This window comes from Hemiscyllium ocellatum, chromosome 2 (assembly GCF_020745735.1).
Source record: "Hemiscyllium ocellatum isolate sHemOce1 chromosome 2, sHemOce1.pat.X.cur, whole genome shotgun sequence".
In the NCBI taxonomy this organism is placed as follows: domain Eukaryota; kingdom Metazoa; phylum Chordata; class Chondrichthyes; order Orectolobiformes; family Hemiscylliidae; genus Hemiscyllium; species Hemiscyllium ocellatum.
This window is the reverse complement of record NC_083402.1, coordinates 65,565,654-65,590,750: the sequence shown is the minus strand read 5'-3', so window position 1 is coordinate 65,590,750 and position 25,097 is coordinate 65,565,654. Positions and strand designations below refer to the sequence as shown.

Sequence of the window (25,097 nt, the reverse complement as noted above, 5' to 3'; positions counted from 1 at the left end):
GGATAGTTTTGTCAGGTATTGATGATCTTGAGTATGTTAAATACTTGAGGAACTCTGCTTTTGAAAATGTAATGGAAGATTAGTCATTTCCTTAGACTTCTCTAGCTTAATTTATTGAGCATGCATTTCTGATCAAGTTAGGTTTGTACATAGCCTACCTTAAAGCAATGCTCTAGGATAGCTAGGTTTTTTCCATGTTGCTCTATTTGTGTCAACCTCAATTCCAAAAACTTGGTCCTCGTCCACTTTGTCCTATTTTCAACATAACGACTGTTTCTTATCATTCAAATCAAACTGGATCTGCTGCCTTAATGTTGATTTTATCCTGCATTCATTAATTTTCTTCAGATTACACATCCTCGGTGCTCAAACTTCAAGCCCTCTCATTCTGAAGGATGAATGAAAAAAACGCCAGTTTTTTTTTGTTGTATTTCATATCCTTCCACGTTCCAAAGTTAAACTCAACCAAGCCCGCTCCAAGGATGTATTTTTGGACAAATATTGATAATCCCTTGGCACGGTGGCACAGTGGTTAGCACTGCTGCCTCACAGCGCCAGAGACCCGGGTTCAATTCCCGACTCAGGCGACTGACGGTGTGGAGTTTGCACATTCTCCCCGTGTCTGCGTGGGTTTCCTCCGGGTGCTCCGGTTTCCTCCCACAGTCCAAAGATGTGCGGGTCAGGTGAATTGGCCATGCTAAATTGCCCCTAGTGTTAGGTCAGGGGTAAATGTAGGGGTATGGGTGGGTTGCGCTTCGGCGGGTCGGTGTGGACTTGTTGGGCCAAAGGGCCTGTTTCCACACTGTAAGTAATCTAATCTAAAAAACCTGTATTCTGTCACTGCTTTGCTATTGATATTATGGTCAACAGTTATCAAATGTTTGCTGTTATTTCTATTAGTTCTGATTTGAAAGATTCTCATTAATTACAATTTTGAAATGGTGGCAACTTAACACTTTTATTACTCTAACTCAAATATGTAACTTGTATCCCTTAAATATGTAACTTGGGCAGCACCACGGCTCAGTGTTTAGCACTGCTGCCTCACAGCACCAGGCACCCTGGTTTGATTTCAGCCTCAGGTGACTGTCTATGTGGAGCTTGCACATTCTCCCAGTGTCTGCACGGGTTTCCTCCAGGTGCTCTGGTTTCTGCCCACAGTCCAAAGATGTGCAGGTTAGGTGAACTGACCATGCTAAATTGGGCAAAGTATTCAGGGATGTGTAGGTTAGATGTTTCAGTCAGGGGTAAATGTAGAGTAATATGGTAGGGGAACCGGGTGGGTTACCTTTTGGATGGTCAGTGTGGACTTGTTAGGCCAAATGGCCTGTTTCCACACTGTATGGATTCTATGATTTTCAATCCTCCTGCAATACTTGGTGGTCTTAATATCAAAGCCAGTAACTAATATAATGAGTCAGGTGTACAAGTCCAACTCGTTCATGATCAGTTTTCCTAAATTAATCTAGTCCAATTTGCCAGCATTTGACCCATATCCCTTCAAATCCTCCTTGTATGTATACTCATCCAGATACCTTTTAAATGCTGTAATTGTACCAGCCTCCACCATTTCCTCTGGTAGCTCATTCCATACACGCACCACCCTTTCCATGAAAAAGTTGTCTCTTGGGTCCTTTTAAGTCTTTCCTCTCTCACCTTAAACCTATCCCCTCTAGTTTTGGATTCCCATCCTTGGGGAAAAGACCTTAACTATTCACCCTATCCATGCTCCTCATGATTTTATAAATTTCTATAAACCTCCAGTGCTCCAGGGAAAATAGCCCCAGCCTATTCAGCCTCTCCCTATAACTCCCTCCAACCCTAGCAACATTTTTGTAAATATTTTCTGAACTTTTTCCAAGTTTCACAACAACTTCATTTGGAAAGGAGACCAGAACCGAATGCAGTACTCCAAAAAGTGGCCTAATTAATGTCCTGTACTGTCACAACATAACCTCCCAACTTCTAAATACACTGATTAATAAAGGCAATCATACCATAATCCAAAGTCAAAAAAATCAAATTAGCCATTAACTCTAGCTGTACATTGCCATCTGGTAAATTTATCTTTATCACTATAACATTCTTCACAATAAGCACTGTTGCTTCACCTGGATTTCTCAATTTTGCTTTCATCGGAGGTAAATGACAAAGATCTACTTAAATCCTCTGTATTCTTCACACTGACAACAGTTCAAAGGAAGGTGACAATCCCACTGAGCTAGGAACTTGCAATTGTTCGAACTAATGACAGCTTCTACCCCTTCATTCGCTTCTGCAGTAAGCTACAGAATAAAATGAATGGAGAGTCCTTGTGCATGAATCACAAAAAGCTAGCACCCAAGAACAGTCGGTAACAGGGAAGGCAAATAGAATGTTGGCTTTTATTTCAAAGAGAATAGAGTATTAAAGTAAGGAGGTTTTGCTAAAACTAATCAAAGGCACCATCAGAAAACAGCTGGAATACTGTGAACAGTTTGGAGTCCATACCTCTAAGGAAAAGTATACAGGCACTGGAGTCTAGAAAAGGTTTACTAGGCTGATACCAGGTATGGAGGGACTGTCTTCTGCGCAGAGCTTATGTTTCTATTTCTTACAATATAGAACAATAATAGCATGTCTTATAGAAACATACTAAACCCTTAGGGACTTTGCAACATAGTTGCAGAAAGGTTGTTTCCTCTTGTTCAAGAATCTAGATTCACAGGACATAATCTCATCAGGGTTGCACATTTAAAACAGAGAGCAGGAGGAACTCTGAGGATACGAATTGTGGAGAGGGTTGTTAATGCTGGGTTGCTGAATATATTCAAGGCCAATACAGACAGATTTTTAATTAGAAAATAAAAAGGGAAAAAGCAGAAAAGTAGATTTGAAAATTATCAGACCAGCCATGATCTCACAATACTGGAACAGACTCAATGGGCTAAATGGCCTACTTCTGATTATGTAATATTGAAATCCACTGTCTGAAATGGTGGGAGAAATAGGAATTGCAGATCATTTAAATATTTAGATGATCACTCAAAGCATTATTACATACAAGGCCACAGGTAGGGGTCTTGTAGCACTGCTGTAACATCCCTATCTCTAAGCAAGACGACACCGGTTCAGGTTTCATCTGGTATAGAGATGTGTCATAACATCCCTGAACAGGTTAATTAAAAGTACTAAAGTCTGTGGGCAAGTGCTGGAAGATGGGACTAGAGTTCACAGTTGCTTGTTGACTATCAGCTGAACGGCCTCCTTCCATGCTATAAAATTCTACGTATGGATCGAGAAAGTTTGGTGAGACGTGGAACCTCAGCTTACAGGACTTGATGTATTTGTTGCAAGATGTTGTCAAGGAGCAACAAGCAAATAAAGGTACAGTAGGGATCATAACTAGTTCAAGCAATGTCCCCAAAACAAACATGCAGGAACAGGAAGTAAAAATCAATGCAAGGGATTCTATGACTCCTCCAAGATACAAGAATGGAATCAGACAAGGGTAGCTCTGCTCCAGCGAGTGAATTTTTTAAAAAGTATAACGGGAGAGTTCTGCATTGGGTGGTGAAACCCTAGTTACATCGATTACAAATCATAAGTTCCACAACACTCAGCAACCAAGAATTCTCATTCTCCGCAACTGCATGGGGAGCAAGTGGGCAAAGGATTGATGCTGGATTAGGAAAACCAAAAATCACTAAAAACTTTGGCAACACACACCGCCCGCACATCACCGAAATAACCAGGAAATAAACAGCAGCCGGGCTGACCACACCCCAGCCCCTCCTACAAAAACTGAGCGGCTCAGGTGAGACGAGCAGGCCGTTTTCCTGCCTGTACCGTGCCAGGGCCCTGGACTGCAGGCTCTGATACCACTGACTTGGGGGCGGGGGGGTGCCAACGCTGCCTGAAACTTGACAGTAAATACTCGCCAGTGGATCCAGCCCCTGCTTCTGGAGCAGCCGCCGCATTACCGCTGGCTGGTGGTGTCGCCGCCGCCGCCGCCTGCCTTTCCCCCCAAGGCCCAGGTGGCGGAGCCCGGTACCGGCTCTCAGATGCCCAGGGATCGCTGCAGTCCCATGACCTTGTCGGCATCCCATATCCGCCCGCAGCCGCCGGCACATCCTCGCAACCCCGAGCCTCCAGGCCCTCGCTGAAATTCTGCGGCCGCCGGGAATACATCAAAGTCGAGGCGGTAACGGTTAAAACGGCCAAAGGACAGTGACCCGGGAGGCTGAGTGAGAACACTCAACAACAGGAAATTACATCATCACCGAACATCACACTCAGGCACAATGAACACTGGGATTTGTAGTCCGGGCAGCCTGTGGTCAGGACCATGGTGGTGATGGGGGGGTGGGGCCTAGGTGGTCTCCCAGCCTAATGTCTGAGTTCACTTAGAACAGAATAAAAACATAGAATGGTAAAAAATGAGGTCTGCAGATGCTGGAGATCCCAGTTGAAAATGCGTTGCTGGTTAAAGCACAGCAGGTCAGGCAGCATCCAAGGAACAGGAAATTCGACGTTTCGGGCATAAGCCCTTCATCCTGAAGAAGGGCTTATGCCCAAAACGTCGAATTTCCTATTCCTTGGATGCTGCCTGACCTGCTGTGCTTTAACCAGCAACGCATTTTCAACTAAAAACATAGAATCCCTACTCTGTGGAAGCAGGCCATTCAGCCGAAGCCTTTATCCCCATCGCTAATCCACCTAGTTTGTACATCACTGAAAACTATCGGCAATTTAGCATCGCCAATCCACCTAACCTGCACATCTTTAGACTGTGGAATGAAGTTGGAACACCCAGAGAGAAGCACACAGACAAGGGGACAATGTGCAAACTCCACACAGTCACTTGAGGCTGGAATTGTACTAGGGTCCCTCATGTTGTGAGGCAGTAGTGCTGACCACTGAGACACTGCTGCTGTTAAGCCCACATTGTTGCCCTTATCTAAGTTTCAATTATTCTATGAATTACTTATCCAGGCTACTACTACCACTCTGCTCAATGTTTTCTTGTATACTTTGCCTCACATTGTGATTATAGTTAGGAAGGCTATAGATAATTCCTGAAAATGTGTTGCTGGAAAAGCACAGCAAGTCAGGCAGCATCCAAAGAGCAGGAGAATCGACATTTCGGGCATGAGCCCTTCTTCAGGAATGAGGAGAGTGTGCCAAGCAGACTAAGATAAAAGGTAGGGAGGAGGGACTTGGGGGAGGGGCGTTGGAAATGCGATAGGTGGAAGGAGGTCAAGGTGAGGGTGATAGTCCGGAGTGGGGGTGGGGGGCGGAGAGGTCAGGAAGAAGATTGCAGGTTAGGAAGGCGGTGTTGAGTTCGAAGGATTTGACTGAGACAAGGTGGGGGAAGGGGAAATGAGGAAACTGGAGAAATCTGAGTTCATCCCTTGTGATTGGAAGGTTCCTAGGCGGAAGATGAGGCGCTCTTCCTCCAACCATCGTGTTGCTATGGTCTGGCGATGGAGGAATCCAAGGACCTGCATGTCCTTGGTGGAGTGGGAGAGGGAGTTGAAGTGTTGAGCCACGGGGTGTTTGGGTTAGTTGGTCCGGGTGTTCCAGAGGTGTTTCCTCTGGGACACCCGGACCAACCAACCCAACAAGCTCGTGGCTCAACACTTCAACTCCCCCTCCCACTCCACCAAGGACATGCAGGTCCTTGGACTCCTCCATCGCCAGACCATAGCAACACGACGGCTGGAGGAATAGCGCCTCATCTTCCGCCTAGGAACCGTCCAACTACAAGGGATGAACTCAGATTTCTCCAGTTTCCTCATTTCCACTCCCCCCACCTTGTCTCAGTCAAATCCTTCGAACTCAACACCGCCTTCCTAACCTGCAATCTTCTTCCTGACCTCTCCGCCCCCCACCCCCACTCCGGACTATCACCCTCACCTTGACCTCCTTCCACCTATGGCATTTCCAACGCCCCTCCCCAAGTCCCTCCTCCCTACCTTTTATCTTAGCCTGCTTGGCACACTCTCCTCATTCCTGAAGAAGTGCTCATGCCCGAAACGTCAATTCTCCTGCTCTTTGGATGCTGCCTGACCTGCTGCGCTTTTCCAGCAATACATTTTCAGCTCTGATCTCCAGCATCTGCAGTCCTCACTTTCTCCTATAGTTAATTCCTACCATTTCTCATCTCCAACCAAATCAATTCTACATCCTGAAGCAACATCATCTCTAACTATCCTTAATTAACAGCGCTATCTACCTTTACCCAGCATTTTATTGTTGTTGACTGTCATATCAGTCTCAAAATTTAGGATCTAGTCCTTGTTATCCTGAATCCATGTTTCTGTGATGTTTATCAGACTGTGTTTGTTTATTTCTGAGTGTACTATCGATTAATTTACTCTGTTATAAATTCTGTGTGTTTTCAGATTCAGTGTTTAATTTTGTTTTTGGTATCCTTGTAACATCCAATCTTGATTGTTTGCGTATTCCGAGGTTTTTTTTTGCTCTCCACCCTTCTGCCATTCTCTGACCCACATTTCCCACATTGCTATTTTCCTCCCTTGCCTTATTCCACCTTGCGATACACCACACCTTTCCACATTTAATTCTTTGCTTCCACTATTGAGTTAAAATCGCTTTTTTTTTAATTTGCAATTTTCAGTAACACTGGCCCCAGCATAGTTCAGGTATAGACCGGCCCAATGGTATAGCTCCCATTTTTCCCAGTACTGGTGCTGATGACTCACAAACCAGAACCCACTTCTCTCACACCAATCTTTGAGACACATATTCATCACTTGAATTTTATGTACCCTATCTCAATTTGCATTTGCCCTAGGTTATTCAGGTAATAATCCATAAATTATAATCCTTGAGGTTCTGCTTTTCAATTTAATGCCTAGCTCCTCATTCTCTATGCAGAACCTATTTCTTAGATCGACCTATGTTGTTGGTGCCTACATTGACCATAACCATTGGATCATACCCCTCTCACTGCAGGTTTCTTTCCAGACCTGAGTAGATGTTCCAAACCCTGAAAGTGGGCAAGAAACACAGCCATTTTGCTTCTCACACTTTGCTACAGAGAACAGTGTCAGTCCTGCTTATTATGCTATCTCCTATTCCTTGTTGCTTACTTCAATCAATGGCTTCCTGTACCATGGTGCCATGGTTGATTAGCATAACTATCCTGCAGCAACAGCTCCATCCAAACAGGCTGAGTAAACCTAAATCCTATTGACCAATTACAGAGGTTCACATACCTGCCCTCTGGGTCCCCTTCTCTGCCTTGCTGTGTGACAGGAGTCACATCCTCTTGTTCCTGACTACTGACCAGACAAGAATACTCTATCATAGGTAAGTGTAGTGCTGAAAAAGCACAGCTGCTCATAAGCCTTAAACGTTGATTCTCCTGCTCCTCGGATGCTGCCTGACCGGTTGTGCTTTTCCAGCACCATACTCTTTGACTCTAACCTCCAGCATCTGAGGTCTTCACTTCCTCCTACTATCATGGGTGATGTGACTGCCTCCTGGTACAAGCAATTCAGGTAACTGTCCCCTTCCTGGATGCATCACAGTGTCTGTTGTTCGTGCTCCAGCTCTTACACTCTGAGCTGAAGCCTTTTAAAATTTAGATGCTTACGGCAGATGTGTTTGCCTTGTGTCAGGAGGGTATCCAGGAGTTCCCACATGCTACAGCCTTGACACATCACCTGTGTTGCCATTGTAAAGACTGCTTGTTTTTCAGTATTTTTGATTGTGGATAAAAATGGGATAAGGACTGTTTTGAAAAACTAAGGACTGTGCAAATGATACTGACTTTTAAAAGCAAATTACCTGACACTATCAGTATTGTGTATGCTGCTGTTTGTTCATGCAGTGGTTACTACAGACAAGTTGGAGCCAGCGGTATGTATATGAAGGGAGAGTTGGCCAGCAACAAGTAACTTATTGGTCTGTTCATGTGGTGAAGTCTTATGCCTACCAACAAATATGTGATTGGCTCCCAGGCAGCTAAAGAGCTTGTCAGCATAAATGTTTGGTTAGAAACTGGTGGACCTCTGAAAGAAGGGAGCTGCTCTTTCCCTGCATTTTAAAAAAAAGACCTCAAGTCTGAAGAAAGTCAGTTTGTTTTCCCTCATCAGTTATTGTAATCTGTGGCTGTTAACCAATAAGTCAGAGACTTCATGTGTGTGAACCAGTTGCCCTGTGCCTCCTGAAGAAGGGCTCATGCCCGAAACGTCGATTCTCCTGCTCCTTGGATGCTGCCTGACCTGCTGCGTTTTTCCAGCAACACATTTTCAGACCTGTGCCTCTTGCAAGCAAGTGAAATTACCCGGAGGAGGAAGAATGAGGAGCGGTAGTTTTCTGAACCAAAAAGATTATCTTAACAAATCTCTGTATACAGGGATAATAGACTGCCTTCCCAATCTATGCCTCCATCTGTGATTCCCTTTTTTTTGTGTCTAATTATATGTGTGTGTTAGGGGGAATTTTATAAGGGGGTTTGAGTTTTAACTAGACCTATATGTTGATGGTTCATAATTATTTATTTGTAGATTGACTCTATTCATTTGTAGGTAATAGTAATTCTTTTTAAGCACAGAAACCTGGTCCGTGCTTTCTGTTATCCTTGGTTGAAAAGACAGATAATTTTGCGTACCTTTATAAAGTCTTTAACTTTTGTGACAACTCCAGGAATAGAGGGGCTTGATTTCTAGTGGGCTATCCTATTGAGAATGTAACATTATTCTAAATGAGTTTTAATTATATTATTAATTTACTTGTATTGCTTTGTATATATTTTATGAGCTTTACCTCCAATTTGTATACTGTATTAAAATTTAGAAATATAACGACTTTACCTGCTTACCAAAGCCTCACCAAACAGTTAGTTCCTTTCTCTGTAGTAGAGCAACAACCCATTCCAGTCTCCCGTGCATCAAGCTCATAGTTGCTGCCGACTCCCATTCTGACCTTTCTGTCCTTGAGCTTCTGCAACATTATGATGCAATTCAATATTTGTCTTATAATTCTTTTCTTGTCCTATTAGCATTTTGCTTTGTGCTGAACCATCATTCCTTCTGCTATTTGATCTGTCCTCTCCTCCATCCCATCACAGAACATCCTTTATGTTCTGTTGACTGGAGCCCCCTGCCCCTGCCATTCTTTTCCCTACCTTGCTTAAGAAAAACATTTGCACCTTTAAATACTATCCGTTCTGGTGAAAGACTATCAATTTGAAACATTACCTCTGTGTTTTTATCAACCAAGTTTGCCAAACCTCTGGGAGTATTTACAGCATCTTCTGTTTCTATTCCAAGGGAATTTAGAGCGTTTGCCTTCACACCAAAACAGGAAAGAGCAAAGTACATACCTCCTGATCGTTTTCCTTTGGTCTTCCCTGCAGCTTCCACGACTCTGTGTTCCAAAGATTCCCAGTGTTAAACCCAAGTAGGGTTTCTTTCAGTGTGCTGAAAAATGACTGTCTACCTGATGGGTGGTTGAACAGTTATAGTACAGGAGGCCACTTTATTGCATTGTGCCACACCAACTTACTGCAAGAGTAACTTGACAAGATCCACTCTCTCGGACCTTCCCTGTGGCCCTGCAAAAATCTTTCCTCAGATAATTATCCAATTCCCTTGTAAAAGCCATGTTTGAATCTGCCTCCACCACACCTTCAGATGGTGCATTTCAGATCTAAACAACACATTATGTAAAAATATGCATCCTCATGCCATTTGTATACTCTTTGACATCTGACAGTCTGCAGTTTCTTTGTGAGTCCCATAACTTACTTTGTAGGAACATATTTGTTTTGAGCTGAAAATGTGTTGCTGGTTAAAGCGCAGCCCTTGATGAAGGGCTTTTGCCCGAAACGTCGAATTTCCTGTTCCTTGGATGCTGCCTGACCTGCTGCGCTTTAACCAGCAACACATTTTCAGCTCTGATCTCCAGCATCTGCAGACCTCACTTTTTACTCGACATATTTGTTTTGAACCCACTCAGCTCCTCCTTGAATGCTTCCCACTGCCTAGACATTGATTTACCTTCCGTTAGCTGTTTCCAATCTACTCCAGTCAAATTACATTTCAAGCTTAACTAAATTTGCTCAATTCAAAAATTTTACTCTTGATCTGTCTGTAAGCTCTTCCATAACTACATCCAAACAAATAATTGTCACTCTTGATAAAATGCTCTCAAACTGATGCCCATTCCATCCACCAGATTCTTTCCTTAAAACATATGATGGAGTCCTTCAGGTCTGGATTTAGTGGTCTTTAGGATATGCAGGGAAGTTAATTAGGCCCGTGGCAGAGCATCATATTCATCTGTCTTTGACTGAATTAAGCTCTGGGCAGGCAAAGCAAGCTCTACCTCCTGCCTCTATGCCATTGAGACCTTTATCCCAACTGGGTTGCAATTATTTCAGCTCCATGCAGGTCAAAAAGAACTGGTCCATCTGATTCATTAACCAGTGCAAGCAGACTGTTACTTGCAAAGTGGAGGATTCCCTCTATGTCACTAATTGATACAGATCATGGGGAGTGGGGGGTGATTGGCTATTACTCCCAATCCCCATTGCCCCCTTCTCCACACAGCCCTCACCCCCAATAAAAACACATGTTTTCCATGGGTGATTCTTCAACCTGGATGTCTAGGGTTACTGGCAGCAGCCACAGTCTCCTTCACGGAGCTGCCAATTTCTCAAGTTGTGAACATGAGTGTTGGTCCCTTAGAGGATACAACTGGGGAGTTAATGGTGGAGAACACAGAAATACAGAATCACAAAATCAATATTTTGCTTTAATATTCAACTGGAAGTTGAATATTAAACACTGCTGAGGTTATAGAAAGGGAGGAATGAAGAACAATCATTGTAACTAGAGGAAAAGTACTGAGCAAGCTATTAGGATTGAAGACAGGCAAGTCCTGATGGTCTGATGGTCTACATCCTAGGGTCTTCAAGGAAGTGGCAGCAGAGATAATGGAATTATTGGTTATAATATTGCAAAGTTCTTCAGATATAGGAAACTTTCAATTAGATTGGAAAAGTTCTAATATTCAAAAGTGGAGGGAAGCAGAAAGAAGGAAAGTGAGTTTTGAGAAGATTTGTAGCTCAGGTTGAGGTTCTAGATGTAAGTTTGCTCACTGAGCTGGAAGGTTTGTTTTCGTTCATATTTTGAAAATGAACCTTCCAGCTCAGTGAGCAAACTTACATCCAGAAAGAAGGAAACTATAGACTAGTTAGTTTAATGTGTGTCATTGGGAAAATGTTAGAATTCATTATTGAGGACTTAATAACATACATTCAAAAACATCAAAACACAATCCATCAGAATTGACATGATTTTATGAAGGGTAAATCATGTTTGAATAATTTGCTGGAGTCCTTTGATGATGTAATAAGAAACATGGATAATAGGGATCCTATAACCTGTCCTTACTACGATCTGAAGTCCCCACCCACTTCAAGAAGACTATCATCATCTCCATGCTAAATTGGGGTATTCTAGAATGGGAGGTCAGAGTTTTAGGATAAGGGGTATATTTTTGCTTCCAGAAAGCATTTGATAAGGTGCCTTACAAAAAGTTAATATACAAGGTAAGATCATATTTGTGGTCAGGATATGGTAAACTACAGAAAGCAGAGAAAAAAATGGACTTTTCCTGTTTGGCAGGATGTAACTAATGCTGAAAATGTGTTGCTGGTCAAAGCACAGCAGGCCAGGCAGCATCTCAGGAATAGGGAATTCGACGTTTCGGGCATAAGCCCTTCATCAGCATTCCTGATGAAGGGCTTATGCTCGAAACGTCGAATTCCCTATTCCTGAGATGCTGCCTGGCCTGCTGTGCTTTGACCAGCAACACATTTTCAGCTGTGATCTCCAGCATCTGCAGACCTCATTTTTTACTCTACAGGATGTAACTAATGGGCTGCCATAGGGTTCAGTTCTCGGGCTACTCTATTTATAAGCTGTATTATTAACTTGGGATGCAGGAATGGAAAGTATTATAGCAAATTTGCTGTTGAGTCTCAAGTAGATGGGAATATAAATTGCGATGACAAAATAAGAAATTTACACATGGATAGACATAGGTTAAGTGAATGGACCAAAATTTGGCAGATGAAGTTAAGTGTAACTATGAGATTATCCATTTTGGTTGGCAGAATAGAAAGGTAATTTAGTTTCTAAATGGAGAGAAACTTCAGAGTGCTTCAGTGCAGTAGGATCTGGGCATCTTCATGCATTTATCATAGAAAACTAGTTTACAGGTATAGCAGAAGGAAGGCAAATGGAATTTTGGAAATTATTCTAAAAGTAGTACAAAGTAGGGTAGTTTATAAAAGTAGGGTAGTGGTGCTGCAACTACACAAGGTATTAGTGAGTCTGCACCAGGTCTACTGCATACAGTTTTATTCCCTTGCTTGAGGAGGAATGTAGTTGCATTGGAAGCAGTTCCAGGCAAGTTCAGTAGACTGATTCCAGAAAATGAAGGGTTCATCTTGTGAAGAGAGAGATTGAGTAGTTTAGGCCTCTGGAGAAAGAGCGATCTAGTTGAGATATATATATATATATATATATATATATGACGCTAAAGGGATTGACGAAGTTGATGGAGAAAGGATGTTTTGTCATTTGGGTAATCTGGAATGAGACGTCAATGTTTTAGGATAAGGGGGAGTAGATTTAACACAGATGAAGAGAAATTTATCCTCTCAAAGGATTGTGAATCTGTTGAATTCACTATCCCAAAGTGTGATCTATGCTGGGATATCGAGTAAATTTAAAGAGGAGAGAAACAGATTTTTCATCTAGTAACAGTTTGAAGGGTTATGGGAAGCAGGCAGCAAAATGGAGTTGAAGCTGAGATGTGATCAATGCTGACTATTAAATGGTGGAGCATGCTCCTACGGGCTACAAAGCAAAGTTAAACAGAATCGTGAGCAACAGTACATCCCTACCTGAAAATGCATTCTATGCTCACTTTGAACAGAAGCTCAGTGAAACAATATTACCTATCCCAATAGCCTCGGATGCAACTGTATCCATGGTCACTGTTGCAGATGTCAGACCGGCCCTCTTGAGAGTCAACCCATGGAAAGTGACTGGCCCAGATGAAGTCCCCAACGTGAACTCAGATCCTATGCAGACCAGCTGGCGCAAGTATTCACAGACATCTTTAACTTCTCCTTACTATTTCAACATTTTAGGGTGGCACGGTGGCACAGTGGTTAGCACTCCTGCCTCACAGCGCCAGGGACCTGGGTTCAATTCCCGCCTCAGGCGACTGACTGTGTGGAGTTTGCATGTTCTCCCCGTGTCTGCGTGGGTTTCCTCCGGGTGCTCCGGTTTCCTCCCACAGTCCAAAGATGTGCGGGTCAGGTGAATTGGCCATGCTAAATTGCCCGTAGTGTTAGGTAAGGGGTATATGCAGGGGTATGGGTGGGTTGCGCTTCGGCGGGTTGGTGTGGACTTGTTGGCCCGAAGGGCCTGTTTCCACACTGTAAGTAATCTAATCTAATCTAAGACCATCATCATCCCCATGCTAAAGAAAAACATACAGCATGCCTCAATGACTTGTGCTCAGTGTCTCTGACCTCCGTAATTATGAAATGCTTCGAGAGGTTAATCATGGCTCACATCAACTCCAGCCTACCAAACTGTCTTGATTCTTTGCAATTCACCTACCAGTACAACAGGTCCACAGCAGACACCATCTGTCTGGCCCTACTCTCATTCCTGGAATATTGGATAACAAGGATACCTACATCAGGCTCCTACTTATTGACTACAGTTCCTCCTTCAAAATCATAATTTCAAACAATCTCATGTCTAAACTCCAAGACCTAGGTCTCAGCTGCCCTGCCTGTAACTGGATCCTCAACTTCCTGACCCCATACATCGCAATCAGTAAGAATAGGCGACAATACCTTCTCCACCATAATTTTCCACTCCAGTGCCCTGAAAGGCTATATACTCAGTCCTCGACTATATTCCTTTTCCACTCAAGACTGTGTAGCCAAATTCCGTTCTAACTCCATTTACAAGTTTGCTGACATCACTGTTGTATGTCAGGTCTCAAATAACAACAATACAGAATACAGGAAAGAGATCAAGTGCTTAGCGGCATGGTGTAAATACAACAATTTTTTTCCATCAATGTCAGCAAAACAAAGGAACTAGTCATTGACTTAAATAAACGGAGTAGAGGTCACACTCCTGTTTGCATCAATGGAGATGAGGCAGAGATGGTCGAAAGTGTTAAGTCCCTGGGAGTGATGATCACCAACAATCTGCCCCTGTCCACACACATTGATGCAATGATCAAGAAAGAACAACAACATCTCTACTTTCTCAGGAGGCTAAGGAAATTCAGCATGTCCACAAGGGCTCTTACCAAATTTTACAATTGCACCATAGAAACCATCCTATTTGAATGCATCACAGCATGATTTGGCAAGACCACAAGAAAACAGAGTGTCATGGCCACAGCCCAGTCTATCACTGAAACCAGCCTTCCATCCATTGTCTCCATTTATACTTCCCACTAACTTGGGAAAGCAACCAACATAATCAAAGACCCCTCCCACTCTGGTTATTCTCTCTTCCACCCTCTTCTGTCAGGCAGAAGCTATAAAAGTTTGAATACAGGTACAAATAGATTCTGGAACAGCTTCTTCCCCACTGTTGTCAGACCTTTGAACACACCACTCAACTGTTCTGACTCGATCTCTGTCTCTATGCACCTTCTCTGCGGCTGTAACACTGTATTCTGCATGTTTTCTGCAAACCTCATGCATTTTATATAGTACGATCTGCCTGTACAGCATTTACACAGTGGTGAGCACTGCTGCCTCACAGCACCAGAGACCTGGGTTCAATTCCCGCCTCAGGCAACTGACTGTGGAGTTTGCACGTTCTCCCCGTGTCTGCGTGGGTTTCCTCTGGGTGCTCCGGTTTCCTCCCACAGTCCAAAGATGTGCGGGCCAGATGAATTGGCCATGCTAAATTGCCCGTAGTGTTAGGTAAGGGGTAAATGTAGGGGTATGGGTGGGTTGCGCTTCGGCGGGGCGGTATGGACTTGTTGGGCTGAAGGGCCTGTTCCCACACTGTAAGTAATCTAATCTAATCTAATCTAAAGTAAAACAACACTTGTCACTGTATCTTGTTACATGTGACAGCAATCAATCTATCAATCCTGCTGCTATTTCTCATGTTTTTATAGTTATACTAGAGCTGAAACTAAAATAGAGCTTTTCACCTCCTTCATTGGAGTCCTTCCACTTGACTGCACCAGTAGTCCTTTTGAGTTCTGTACAGACAGAAGAAATAACCAAGGTTTTTGGCAGCTTGAATTTTATCACTAATGGGGGGCATTTTATTCGAGCCAAAGGATTGTGCACACACCGCCGGACCCCTCCCCACCATCCCCAAAAAACACGTCACAAACGTTTAAAGCCCAGCCAGATCATTGAACACTGACTGAAGTATGTTCCACAGACAATGTTTCCAGGCGTTTGTTCACCGGGTCTCCTTGGAAACCGGCCGATCACAATCGGGAAAAAGAGCGGCGGCTATTGGGAACTGAGCAGGAAGGAGCCTGGTAAGGAGCTGGAGCCGGGAGAGAGGGGCTCAGGGAGAGTGGGGTCTGGGAGATAAGGAGTAGGGGCGAGGGTGAGGGGGCTGGGAGACTATGGGGCAGGGGAGGGGGATTCCTGGGCAGAGGGGACTGGGAATAGGGGTCTAGGCACTAGGAAAGAGGGGGACTGGGGGTCGGGAGGGAGGAAGGGGTCTGGTGAATAGGGGGCTGGGAGAAAGGAGTAGGGGCTTGGAGCTGAGATGGGGAGAGGGGCTGCTGAAACAACCACTTAGTCGCAACACTTGGTGGATCGAAACTGAAACTGAAGACCAAAAAGCAAGGAGTACTGTAGTTGCGGTGGAATATTGCAGACATATCCTCTTCTGGAGACTTTTCGCCCACTTTTCTGCTTTGGTGTTGTTCCTTCTTCTTAGCGTCATATTATGATTTTTCTTTCTTTGTGTGTCCTCGAGATTTTTTTTCCCATTGCAAGTAAATGTTGCTTTATCATGATACCAAGTTAATGATCGTCTCCGTGAAGCAGCTGATGGTGGAAGTCCTGTTTCTTGGGTTTAAGCTAACAATCGAGCCGGAACCCTTCCAACACCTTTATTATTTAGCAGCTGCTCGGCATATTTTGTTAAAAAGGCAATCTACCTAAACCTACACGAGAGTCCAGGTGTACCTAGAACCGGAATGTGGTTAGGATTAATAGTCAACCGCAGGGCCAGGGAAGAGAAACTTGCAAAGTAATCTACAAATATAGACTTTGTCTATTTGTCCTATTCATGCCCCTTACCATTTTGTAAACCTCTATAAGGTCACCCCTCAGCTTCTTTGCAAAGATTTAAATACTATAGTGCGGGTAAGATGCGACAAATCAGTGTCATGAAAACAATGAAAGTATTTTTGAGTAAAAAGAGCACAAGTTCAAGAGAAATACGAATTAAAGAATCTCATAAAGAGACGATCTGAAGAAAGACTCTTGACCTGAAAGATTCAACGTTACTGTCTCCACAGAGTGCTGTGAGAACTGCTGAGTATTTCCAACATTTTCTGTTTGTATTTCACATTTCCAGCATCTATAGGAACTTGCTTTTGATAGGATAAGTTAAATCAAGGTTAAGATAAATGGAAGAAACAAAAAGCAAAGCATTTTCATGGGTGGCACAGTGGTTAGCACTGTTAGCCCTGTTGCCTCACAGCGCCAGAGACCCGGGTTCAATTCCCACCTCAGGCCGACTGTGTGGAGTTTGCACATTCTCCCCGTGTCTACGTGGGTTTCCTCCGGGTGCTCTGGTTTCCTCTACAGTCCAAAAATGTGCAGGTTAGGTGAATTGGCCATGCTAAATTGCCCATCATGTTAGGTGAAGGGGTCTGGGTGGGTGGCGGGTCGGTGTGGACTTGTTGGGCCGAAGGGCCTGTTTCCTCACTGTAAGTAATCTAATCTAATATACAATAAATCCAGAGAAATGACAGAATTTAAAAGGGAACAGATAATAGAAATACAATTAAGGTGGGGTTTATTGTGTTTTGAAAATAAAGGATAATTTAACAAGAATAAAGAGGGGAGAACATAACCCACCAATTAATAAGTAAGTTGTGTTAAGCTGTTGATAGCTCAGTACAAGAGTGTGGTGCTGGAAAAGCACAGCAGGTCAGGCAGCATCCAAAGAGCAGGAGAATCAAGGTTTTGGACTTGCACTACATCAAGAATGAGGCTAGTGGGGGCAGGGGGCTGAGAGATAAATGGGAGGGGGGAGGGGGCTGGGGGAGAAGGTAGGTGGGGATGAAGGTGATAGGTCAGAGAGGAGGGTGGAGCGGAGAGATGGGAAGAAAGATAGACAGTTCAAGAAGGCAGTGCTGAGCTGGAGGCTGGGGACTGGGATGAGGTGGGGGAGGGGAAATAAGGAAACTGATGAAATCCACATCAATCCCGTGTGGTTGCAGGGTCACGAGGCAGAAAATGAATTGTTCTTCCTCCAGGCGTCCTCTGATTAGGGTTTGGAAATGGAGGAGGCCCAGGACCTGCATGTCCTTGGTAGAGTGGGAGGGGGAGTTAAAGTGTTCAGCTACAGGGCGGTGGGATTAGTTGATGCAGCTGTCCCAGAGATGTTCTCTGATGTTGGTGTGGATGTCCTAGAGATGTCCCACACCTCATCTTCCACCTAGGGACCCTGTCACCACACAGGATCAATGTGGATTTCACCAGTTTCCTCAATTCCCCTCCCCCACCTTATCCCAGTACCCAAGCCTCCAGCTCAGCACCGCCCTCTTGACCTGTCCATCTTCCTTCCCACCTAACTGCTCCACCCTGCTGTCCGACCTATCACCTTCACCCCACTTTCATCTACCTATCACATTCCCAGCTATTCTCCCCCAGCCCTACCCCCCTCCAATTTATCTCTCAGCTCCCTGGTCCACAAGCCTCATTCCTGGTGAAGGGCTTCTGCTTGAAACATCAATTCTCCTGCTGTTCGGATATGCCTGACCTGCTGTGCTTTTCCAGCACCGCACTCCCGACTCTGATCTGCAGACTCACTTTCTTATAGCTCAGTACAGAAACATACTCAACCAATCAATAATGAGAAGACTTTTAAGGATCAATAAATAGTGGATAAACTATCTATGAAGTGCCAAAGTAACACAAGTGAGAACTGTCAAGGGTCAGAACTGGGACCAATACAGTTGACAGAAGGTTCCCATGGGCGCACGATAAACCAGGAGATAGAGAAGGTATGTAGGAAAGGCAAAGTTATAGTGATCATGGGAGATTTCAATGTGCAGGTGGTCTGGGAAAATCAGATTTGTAGTGGTTTGCAAGAAAAGGAGTTTGTGGAATGTCTACAAGATGGTTTTTTGAAACAGCTTGTCTTGGAACCCCCTAGGGAATTTGAAATACTGGATTTAGTGTTGCACAATGATGCAGACTTGATAAGGGATCTTCAGATGAAAGAACCCTTAGGAGGCAGTGAGCATAATATGATTGAAAAGGGAGAAGATACAATCAGAGGTAACAGTATTACAGCAGAGTAAAGGTAACTACGGAGGCATGAGGGAGGAACTGGGTAGAATTGACTGGAAGAGAAGACTAAGAGGAAAGACATTGGAACAGCAATGGCGGGAGTTTATGGGAGTAATTCAAGAGACACAACAGAGATTCATAGGTGAAAGTGAGGACTGCAGAAGGTAGAGATTAGAGTCAAGTTTTTAGGGAGAGGAGGAGAACTTCTTCTAGGTAGGCTTCCTGATGAAGGGGTCCTGCCCGAAACATCAATTTCCCTGCTCCTTGGATGCTGCCTGACCTGCTGTGTTTTTCCAGCAACTCTCTAATCTTGACAGCAGAGATTCATCCCAAGTGAAAAGAAGCATGGTGCAGGGAGGATGGGGCAGCCATGGCTGACTAGTGAAGTCAGGCATAGCATAAAAGAAACAGAGAAAGCCTACAATTTTGTTAAGGGCAGTGGGAAACTAGAGGATTTGGAAACTTACAAAGACCAACAGTGGGCAACTAAAAAAAATAAGGAGAAAGCAGATTAAATATGGGGATAAGCTAGCCAGTAATACAAAGGAAAACTATAAGAGTCTCTTCAGATATATAAAAGGCAAAAGAGAGGCAAAAGTGGACATTGGGCTGCTGGAAAATAACACTGGAGAGATAGTAGTGGGGAACAAGGAAATGGCTGAGGAACTGAATAATTACTTCTCATCAATCTTCACTGTGGAAGACGCAAGTAATATACCAAAAATTCAAGAGAGTGAGGGACAGACTGTGCATGGTGGCCATCACCAAGGAGAAGGTGCTCAAAAACTGAATGGCTGGATAAATCACCTGGCTCAGATGGTCTACATCCCAGAATTCTAAGAGAATTCTAAGCTGAAGAGGTAGTGGAGGTGTTAGTGGTGATCTTTCAGGAATCGCTAGAATCAAGGATGGTCCCAGAGCTCTGAAAAACCACAAATGTGATATTCCTATTTAAAAAGGGAGTAAGGCAAAACATGGAAAATTAAAGACCAATTAACCTCACCTCGGTTGTGGGTAGGATCCTGGAATCCATTGTGAAGAATGAGATTTCTGCATACTTGGAAGTGTATGGCAAAATATGGCAAAGTCAGCATGGTTTCATCAAGGGGAAGTCATGCCTGACAAATCTGCTACAATCCATTGAGGAAGTAACAAGCAGGTTAGGCCAATGGATATTATCTACTTGGACTTCCAAAAGGTCTTTGACAAGATGCTGCACAGGAAGCTATTGTGTAGGATAAGGGTCCATGTTATTAGAAACAAGTTCCTAGCATGGACAGAAGCCTGACTGTCTAGTAGGAACCAGAGAGTGGGGACAACAGTGTCCTTGTCAGGATGGCAGCTGGTGACATGTGGTGTTCTGCAAGGCTAAATTTTGGACAACAACTTTTCACCTTATCCATTAGTGATCTAGATGAAGGAACTGAGGGCATTCTAGTTAAATTTGCAGATGATACAAGGCTAGGTAGAGAGACAGATAGCATTGAGGAGGCGGGGGAAGCTGCAGAAGTATTTGGACAGGTTAGGACAATGGGCAAAGAAGTGGCGAATGGAGTACAACATCTTGGGTAACTGTCTATGTGGAGTTTACACATACTCCCCGTGTCTACGTGGGTTTCCTTCGGGTGGTCTGGTTTCCTCCCACAGTCGCAAAGATGTGCGGGTCAGGTGAATTGCCCATGCTAAATTGCCCATAGTATTAGTTAGAGGGAGGTGGATCTGGGTGGGTTGCTCTTTGAAGGGTCAGTGTGGACTTGTTGGACCGGAGGGCCTGTTTCCACACTGTAGAGAATCTAATCATGAGAAAGTGTGGGGATGTGCATTTTGGTAGGAAGAACAGAGACATGGACTATTTTCTAAATGGGGAGGAAATTCAGAAGCCTGAAGTGCAAAGATACTTGGGAGTTCTGGTTAAGGTAAATTTGAAGATTGAATCAGTAGTTAGGAAGGTAAATACAATTATGGTATTTATTTTTGAGAGGACTTGAATATAGAAGCAAGATGTACTTCTGAGGCTCTGTGAGGATCTGATCAAACCACATTTGGATTATTGTGTACAGTTTTGTGTCCCATTACTCAGGAAGAATGTGCTGGCTCTGGAGCTTTTCAGAGGATTTTCATAAGAATGATCCCAGAAATGAAAAGCTCAACATATGATGAATGTTTGAGAACTCTGAGTCCATACTTGATGGAGTTTAAAAGGATGAGGGGGACCTAATCAAAACATATGGAGTACTAAATGGCCTGGACAGAGTAGATGTTGGGAAGATGTTTCCATTGCAGAAGAGACTAGAACCTGAGGGCATTGCCTTAGAGTAAAGGCAAGATGTTTTAGAACAAAGATAAGGAGGTACTTCTTCAGTGTGAGAATGATGTATCTATGGAATTCTTTGCCATAAGAGGCTGTGGAGGCCAGGTCATTGAGTATATTTACTGAGATAGATAGGTTCATGAGAACCAAGGAGATCAAGGGTTAAGGGGAGAAAGCGGGATAATGGGGATGAGAAACTTATCAGCCATGATTGAATGGTGGAGCAGACCCGTTGGACTGAATGGCCTAATTTCTGCTTATATGTCTTTTAGTATTATTATGGTCTTTTAAAGAGAGGCAAGTGAATCCAGAGAAATGGTAATAGTTAATTATAATATGATTGAAAGATGAGAAAGTTTCTAAAAGTTTCATGTTTAGCAACATGAAACAGGAGTCCTAATCTCTGGATTCACATGGAAATCTAACACTGCTGTAATGGGTAGCAAACTAAAGGCAGTAGTGCAAGATTTGGATTTCATTTACATGTCCCAATTAGCTTCCCAGTTAAAACTGGTGACAAGCAGTAGCTGGCTGATGGGTAGATTAGAGCGGAATATTGGATGGCTGGATAAGGTCTCTGGTATCCAGTAAGCTACGGACAATTAGTTTTGTGAGTTCTTAATTTTGTGGGTGTGAAGGTATACAGCTTGATGTAGGGAAGTCCTAAACCTTCCAAATAGGGTTTGGAGCAGTGTTTTTGGGCCAAGATTAATATATTCTTCCTGAAGAGCTGTGTCCAGAGCTGTGGACAGGAAAGTGAATTGAGGCTGAGATGAGATCGACCATGAATGTTTTAAATGGGGAAGCAGACTTGAGGACTGAATTGCCTACTTCTGCACCTGTGTTTTATGTTCTACCTTCTAATTAAAGTCAACTCTTTGCTTCCATTTCCATGTGCTTTCATATGACATAAGACAGAAGCATTACATTTACTTCTTGAATGATGTTGAAGTAACTAAGGATGAAGCCAAAAGAAACTTGTGAGTATTTAGTTGACATGCAATGGAGCCAATGAAAGCAAAACAGCAATAAATAGAGAAAATAGATTGTTAAACAGCATTGCTAAACCAATTACAGCAGAGAACCAGGCCAATTCACTTGTCGGTTGTGTACCACTGCTCTAAAGAAACTTATACCTCATTATGTTCAGTTTTGTGTTCTAATTTAAGGCTGTCAACCCCAGGAAATTACAATGAAGGCATTCAATAAAATGGAGCGTTGGATGAAAGCTTTTATAAATCAGGAGAGATTAGCAAAACAGAATGTTAAGAGGCGTCCTAATTAAGATGACAAAATCGTATTTTTATGATATAAATCAGGATTGCTTTTTCATCTGACTGGGGAGTTGCTAGCTAGAAAACATAAATTTAAAATCACCACTAAAAGAACAAATAAAAGCAAAATACTACAGATTCTGGAAGTCTGAAACAAACACACAAAATGCTAGAAAAGCTCAGCAGATCTGACAGCATCTGTAGAGAGAGAAACAGTTAATGTTTTGAGTCTGGTATGACTTCTTCAGAAAATAACAAAGTTTAGAAGAAAATAATGCAGGCAGAATGAATGGGGACATGGAATATTTTACTCGTATAAATGATGCTTTTGAAATGTATCATGCTTTTAAAGGGAAGACCTTGAATTTCAGAATTTTAAAAGGCCATGTAGAAAGGATGTGAATTGGTCCAAGTGATGGCTTCTTCAGGAACCTACTTCAAATTTTATGAGCCAAATGTCTGCATTCTGTACTGTAAGGATTGGTGCGATAACATTCAATGATTCAATTGTTCTCTAAGGCATTGTTAAATGGCTGGCTTTCAGAGGCATAACACATCACAATAAATGGCTTCCTCCAGTGCCAATTGATTCTATAATAATCTCCTGTAATTTATCTAGTGATGGTCTGGTTTGTAATATCGTTTGTCATTAACATTCTCACACCATTCTATTTAAATTGTGAAAATGTCACGGAATTACATGGAATTCAAAAATGTTGCTTTTTAGAAATTATTTTAATTGCATATTGCAAGTAAAATGACTTGTGCTAGTTATGAAGCTAAATGGTGTGAATTCTTATCTTCACTTGGATGCTATTTTGTGAAGTGGATGGTTTGTATTTTATAGAACCTACCTAATCTTCTGTACCAGTTAAAACAATAGAATTCAATTTTGGGCAGGTTTTGGTGAAGCACAGGAGGTCAATTCTAGTAGATTGCCATTATGATAATGAGGACATCAATCAATCTCAATACCTCAATTTCACTGGCATTCTTAATCACTGCAATAGTGTATTGTAAATTATAAGGCAATTTCAAATTCTTGAACTAAACTTTTGCTCTGCAGTTCCTTCTATAGCATTCAATACTGTATACATCACTTTCCTGTTTTTGTCTTCTATTTATTGTGTATACAGGCATAGAATTCAAGAAACAATGCAATCTCTAGTTAATGAAGGATGCCATTATTCAAGATTCCCATTGTACACAGGTTTGGAATCATTTCCCATGCTGATCATCTACTAATTGAAAAATCCATTGCTGAAGAAACACAGAAACTTTCTGTTACAAAGAATGCAGCAAGAAGGTTAGATAGCATTTTGATGTCAAATTATTTGATCACTAAATATCTAAAATGTATTTATTTCATTTCAAATATGTTCAAAAACATTCAATACAAATGAAATGATAATGATTGTAAGTTTACCTTGGCTTCATGCACTGACATAGTATTCTTTGCACAAGTTATATACTATAATGGTTTATGTACTGCTGAGCTTCTTATTGTATTGTATCCTTTGGACTTCTGGATGAGGTGACAGTTTTAAGAATGTCCACGAGCAGTCTGATCTTGTCAGTGAAGAATATGTTCAATGTGTCAGGCAACCATTTTTAGCAGGCCAAGAATGATAGTCATAGTTTTCATGATTTCCAGCATCTGCAGTCATTGTTTTTACCTCGTTGATTTTAACCCTACTGCGAATCCTCTTGCAAGGATGCCTGCCTTGAAGTTTTCCTCCTCTCTCTACAAGAATCTCAGGGAGTCCCTCTTCCACTGCAAATCCCAGGTCATTTCCTCCTCCCTGACCTATCACCTTCATTCCCTCCCCCACTCACCCATTGTACTCTATGCTTCTTTCTCCCCACCCCCACCCTCCTCTAGCTTATCTCTCCACACTTCAGGTTCACTGCCTTTATTCCTGATGAAGGGCTTTTGCCCGAAATGTCGATTTCGCTGCAATTTGGATGCTGCCTGAACTGCTGTGCTCTCCCAGCACCACTAATCCAGAATCTGGTTTCCAGCATCTGCAGTCATTGTTTTTACCTTAGCCTTTGCTTAGACTGGTTTTCTGAAAAACTGGACTCTGAAATTCCACATGTTTTGTTACACTCGATTTGCACTGATGAATTTCAAATTGTGCCAACTGAAGCTCTGTAGAATTGTATGATCAGCTTAATTGAATATTACGTCAGTTCTCCAACACAAACTCCATGTTTAACAGGAGTACTATTTTTGTGTATTTGGAAATAAGAGTGCAGCCTTTAATTTTTAGCTAAAGACTTCATTAAGCTCACTGGGCAGGATTTTCCTTCGGGGGGCAAGTGGACATGTGTACTTGTAAACACAGGAAACCCAACTGGAAAGGAACATAATTTATTGTTGAATACCAAAGTAAAGCCAGTACTCATGGTGTACGTAGGCTAGACACAGCATGGGACAGCTAGTTTTGTAGACCCAACCCTGAGTCTGCTCTTTTTTTTCTAATCAGTCATTTCAGTGATGTTATTGCATCCCTCTGGAGTAATTGAGACTTGAACACAGGTATCCTGACTCAGAGGTAGGGACACTATCATTGTTCAACAAGAACCCCTTTGTGTCTATGTTATTAAGGGCTCTGGCAATGAATTCTGGCTTGGCAGACTAACAAGGGCACTCAACCTCAGTGAACGTTACAAGGAATTTAATTAATGATTCCCCGCAGGCCTTGTAGTGGTTATTTATGGAACTGATCTAGGGTCCCTATCGAACCTCAGGGACAAAACCTTTAAATACATAAGATATAGGAGCAGAAATTAGGCCATTCGGCCCATTGAGTCTGCTCCGCCATTCAATCATGGCTAATAGGTTTTCCAAGCTGAAAATGTGTTGCTGGTTAAAGCACAGCAGGTTAGGCAGCATCCAAGGAATAGGAAATTCAATGTTTTGGGCATAAGCCCT

At 42.8% G+C, this 25,097-nt stretch overlaps 2 protein-coding genes across 3 annotated transcripts in view; one reads left to right on the top strand and one right to left on the bottom strand.

Moving 5' to 3' along the window:
* slc25a46 (solute carrier family 25 member 46) overlaps positions 1-4,256 on the bottom strand; it is a 31,176-nt gene extending 26,920 nt beyond the window's left edge. Inside the window, exon 1 of the mRNA XM_060844402.1 lies at positions 3,921-4,256. Within this exon, the coding sequence (XP_060700385.1) occupies positions 3,921-4,170 (250 nt within the window). The 5' untranslated portion in view covers positions 4,171-4,256. The remainder of the gene's footprint in view (positions 1-3,920) is intronic.
* Positions 4,257-15,447: 11,191 nt separating this feature from the next.
* tmem232 (transmembrane protein 232) overlaps positions 15,448-25,097 on the top strand; it is a 134,044-nt gene continuing 124,394 nt past the window's right edge. For both annotated transcript variants that reach the window (XM_060844391.1, XM_060844383.1), the window contains exons 1-2: positions 15,448-15,573; positions 23,296-23,465. In XM_060844391.1, coding sequence (XP_060700374.1) covers positions 23,338-23,465 — 128 coding nt within the window. In that variant the 5' untranslated portion in view covers positions 15,448-15,573; positions 23,296-23,337. The remainder of the gene's footprint in view (positions 15,574-23,295; positions 23,466-25,097) is intronic.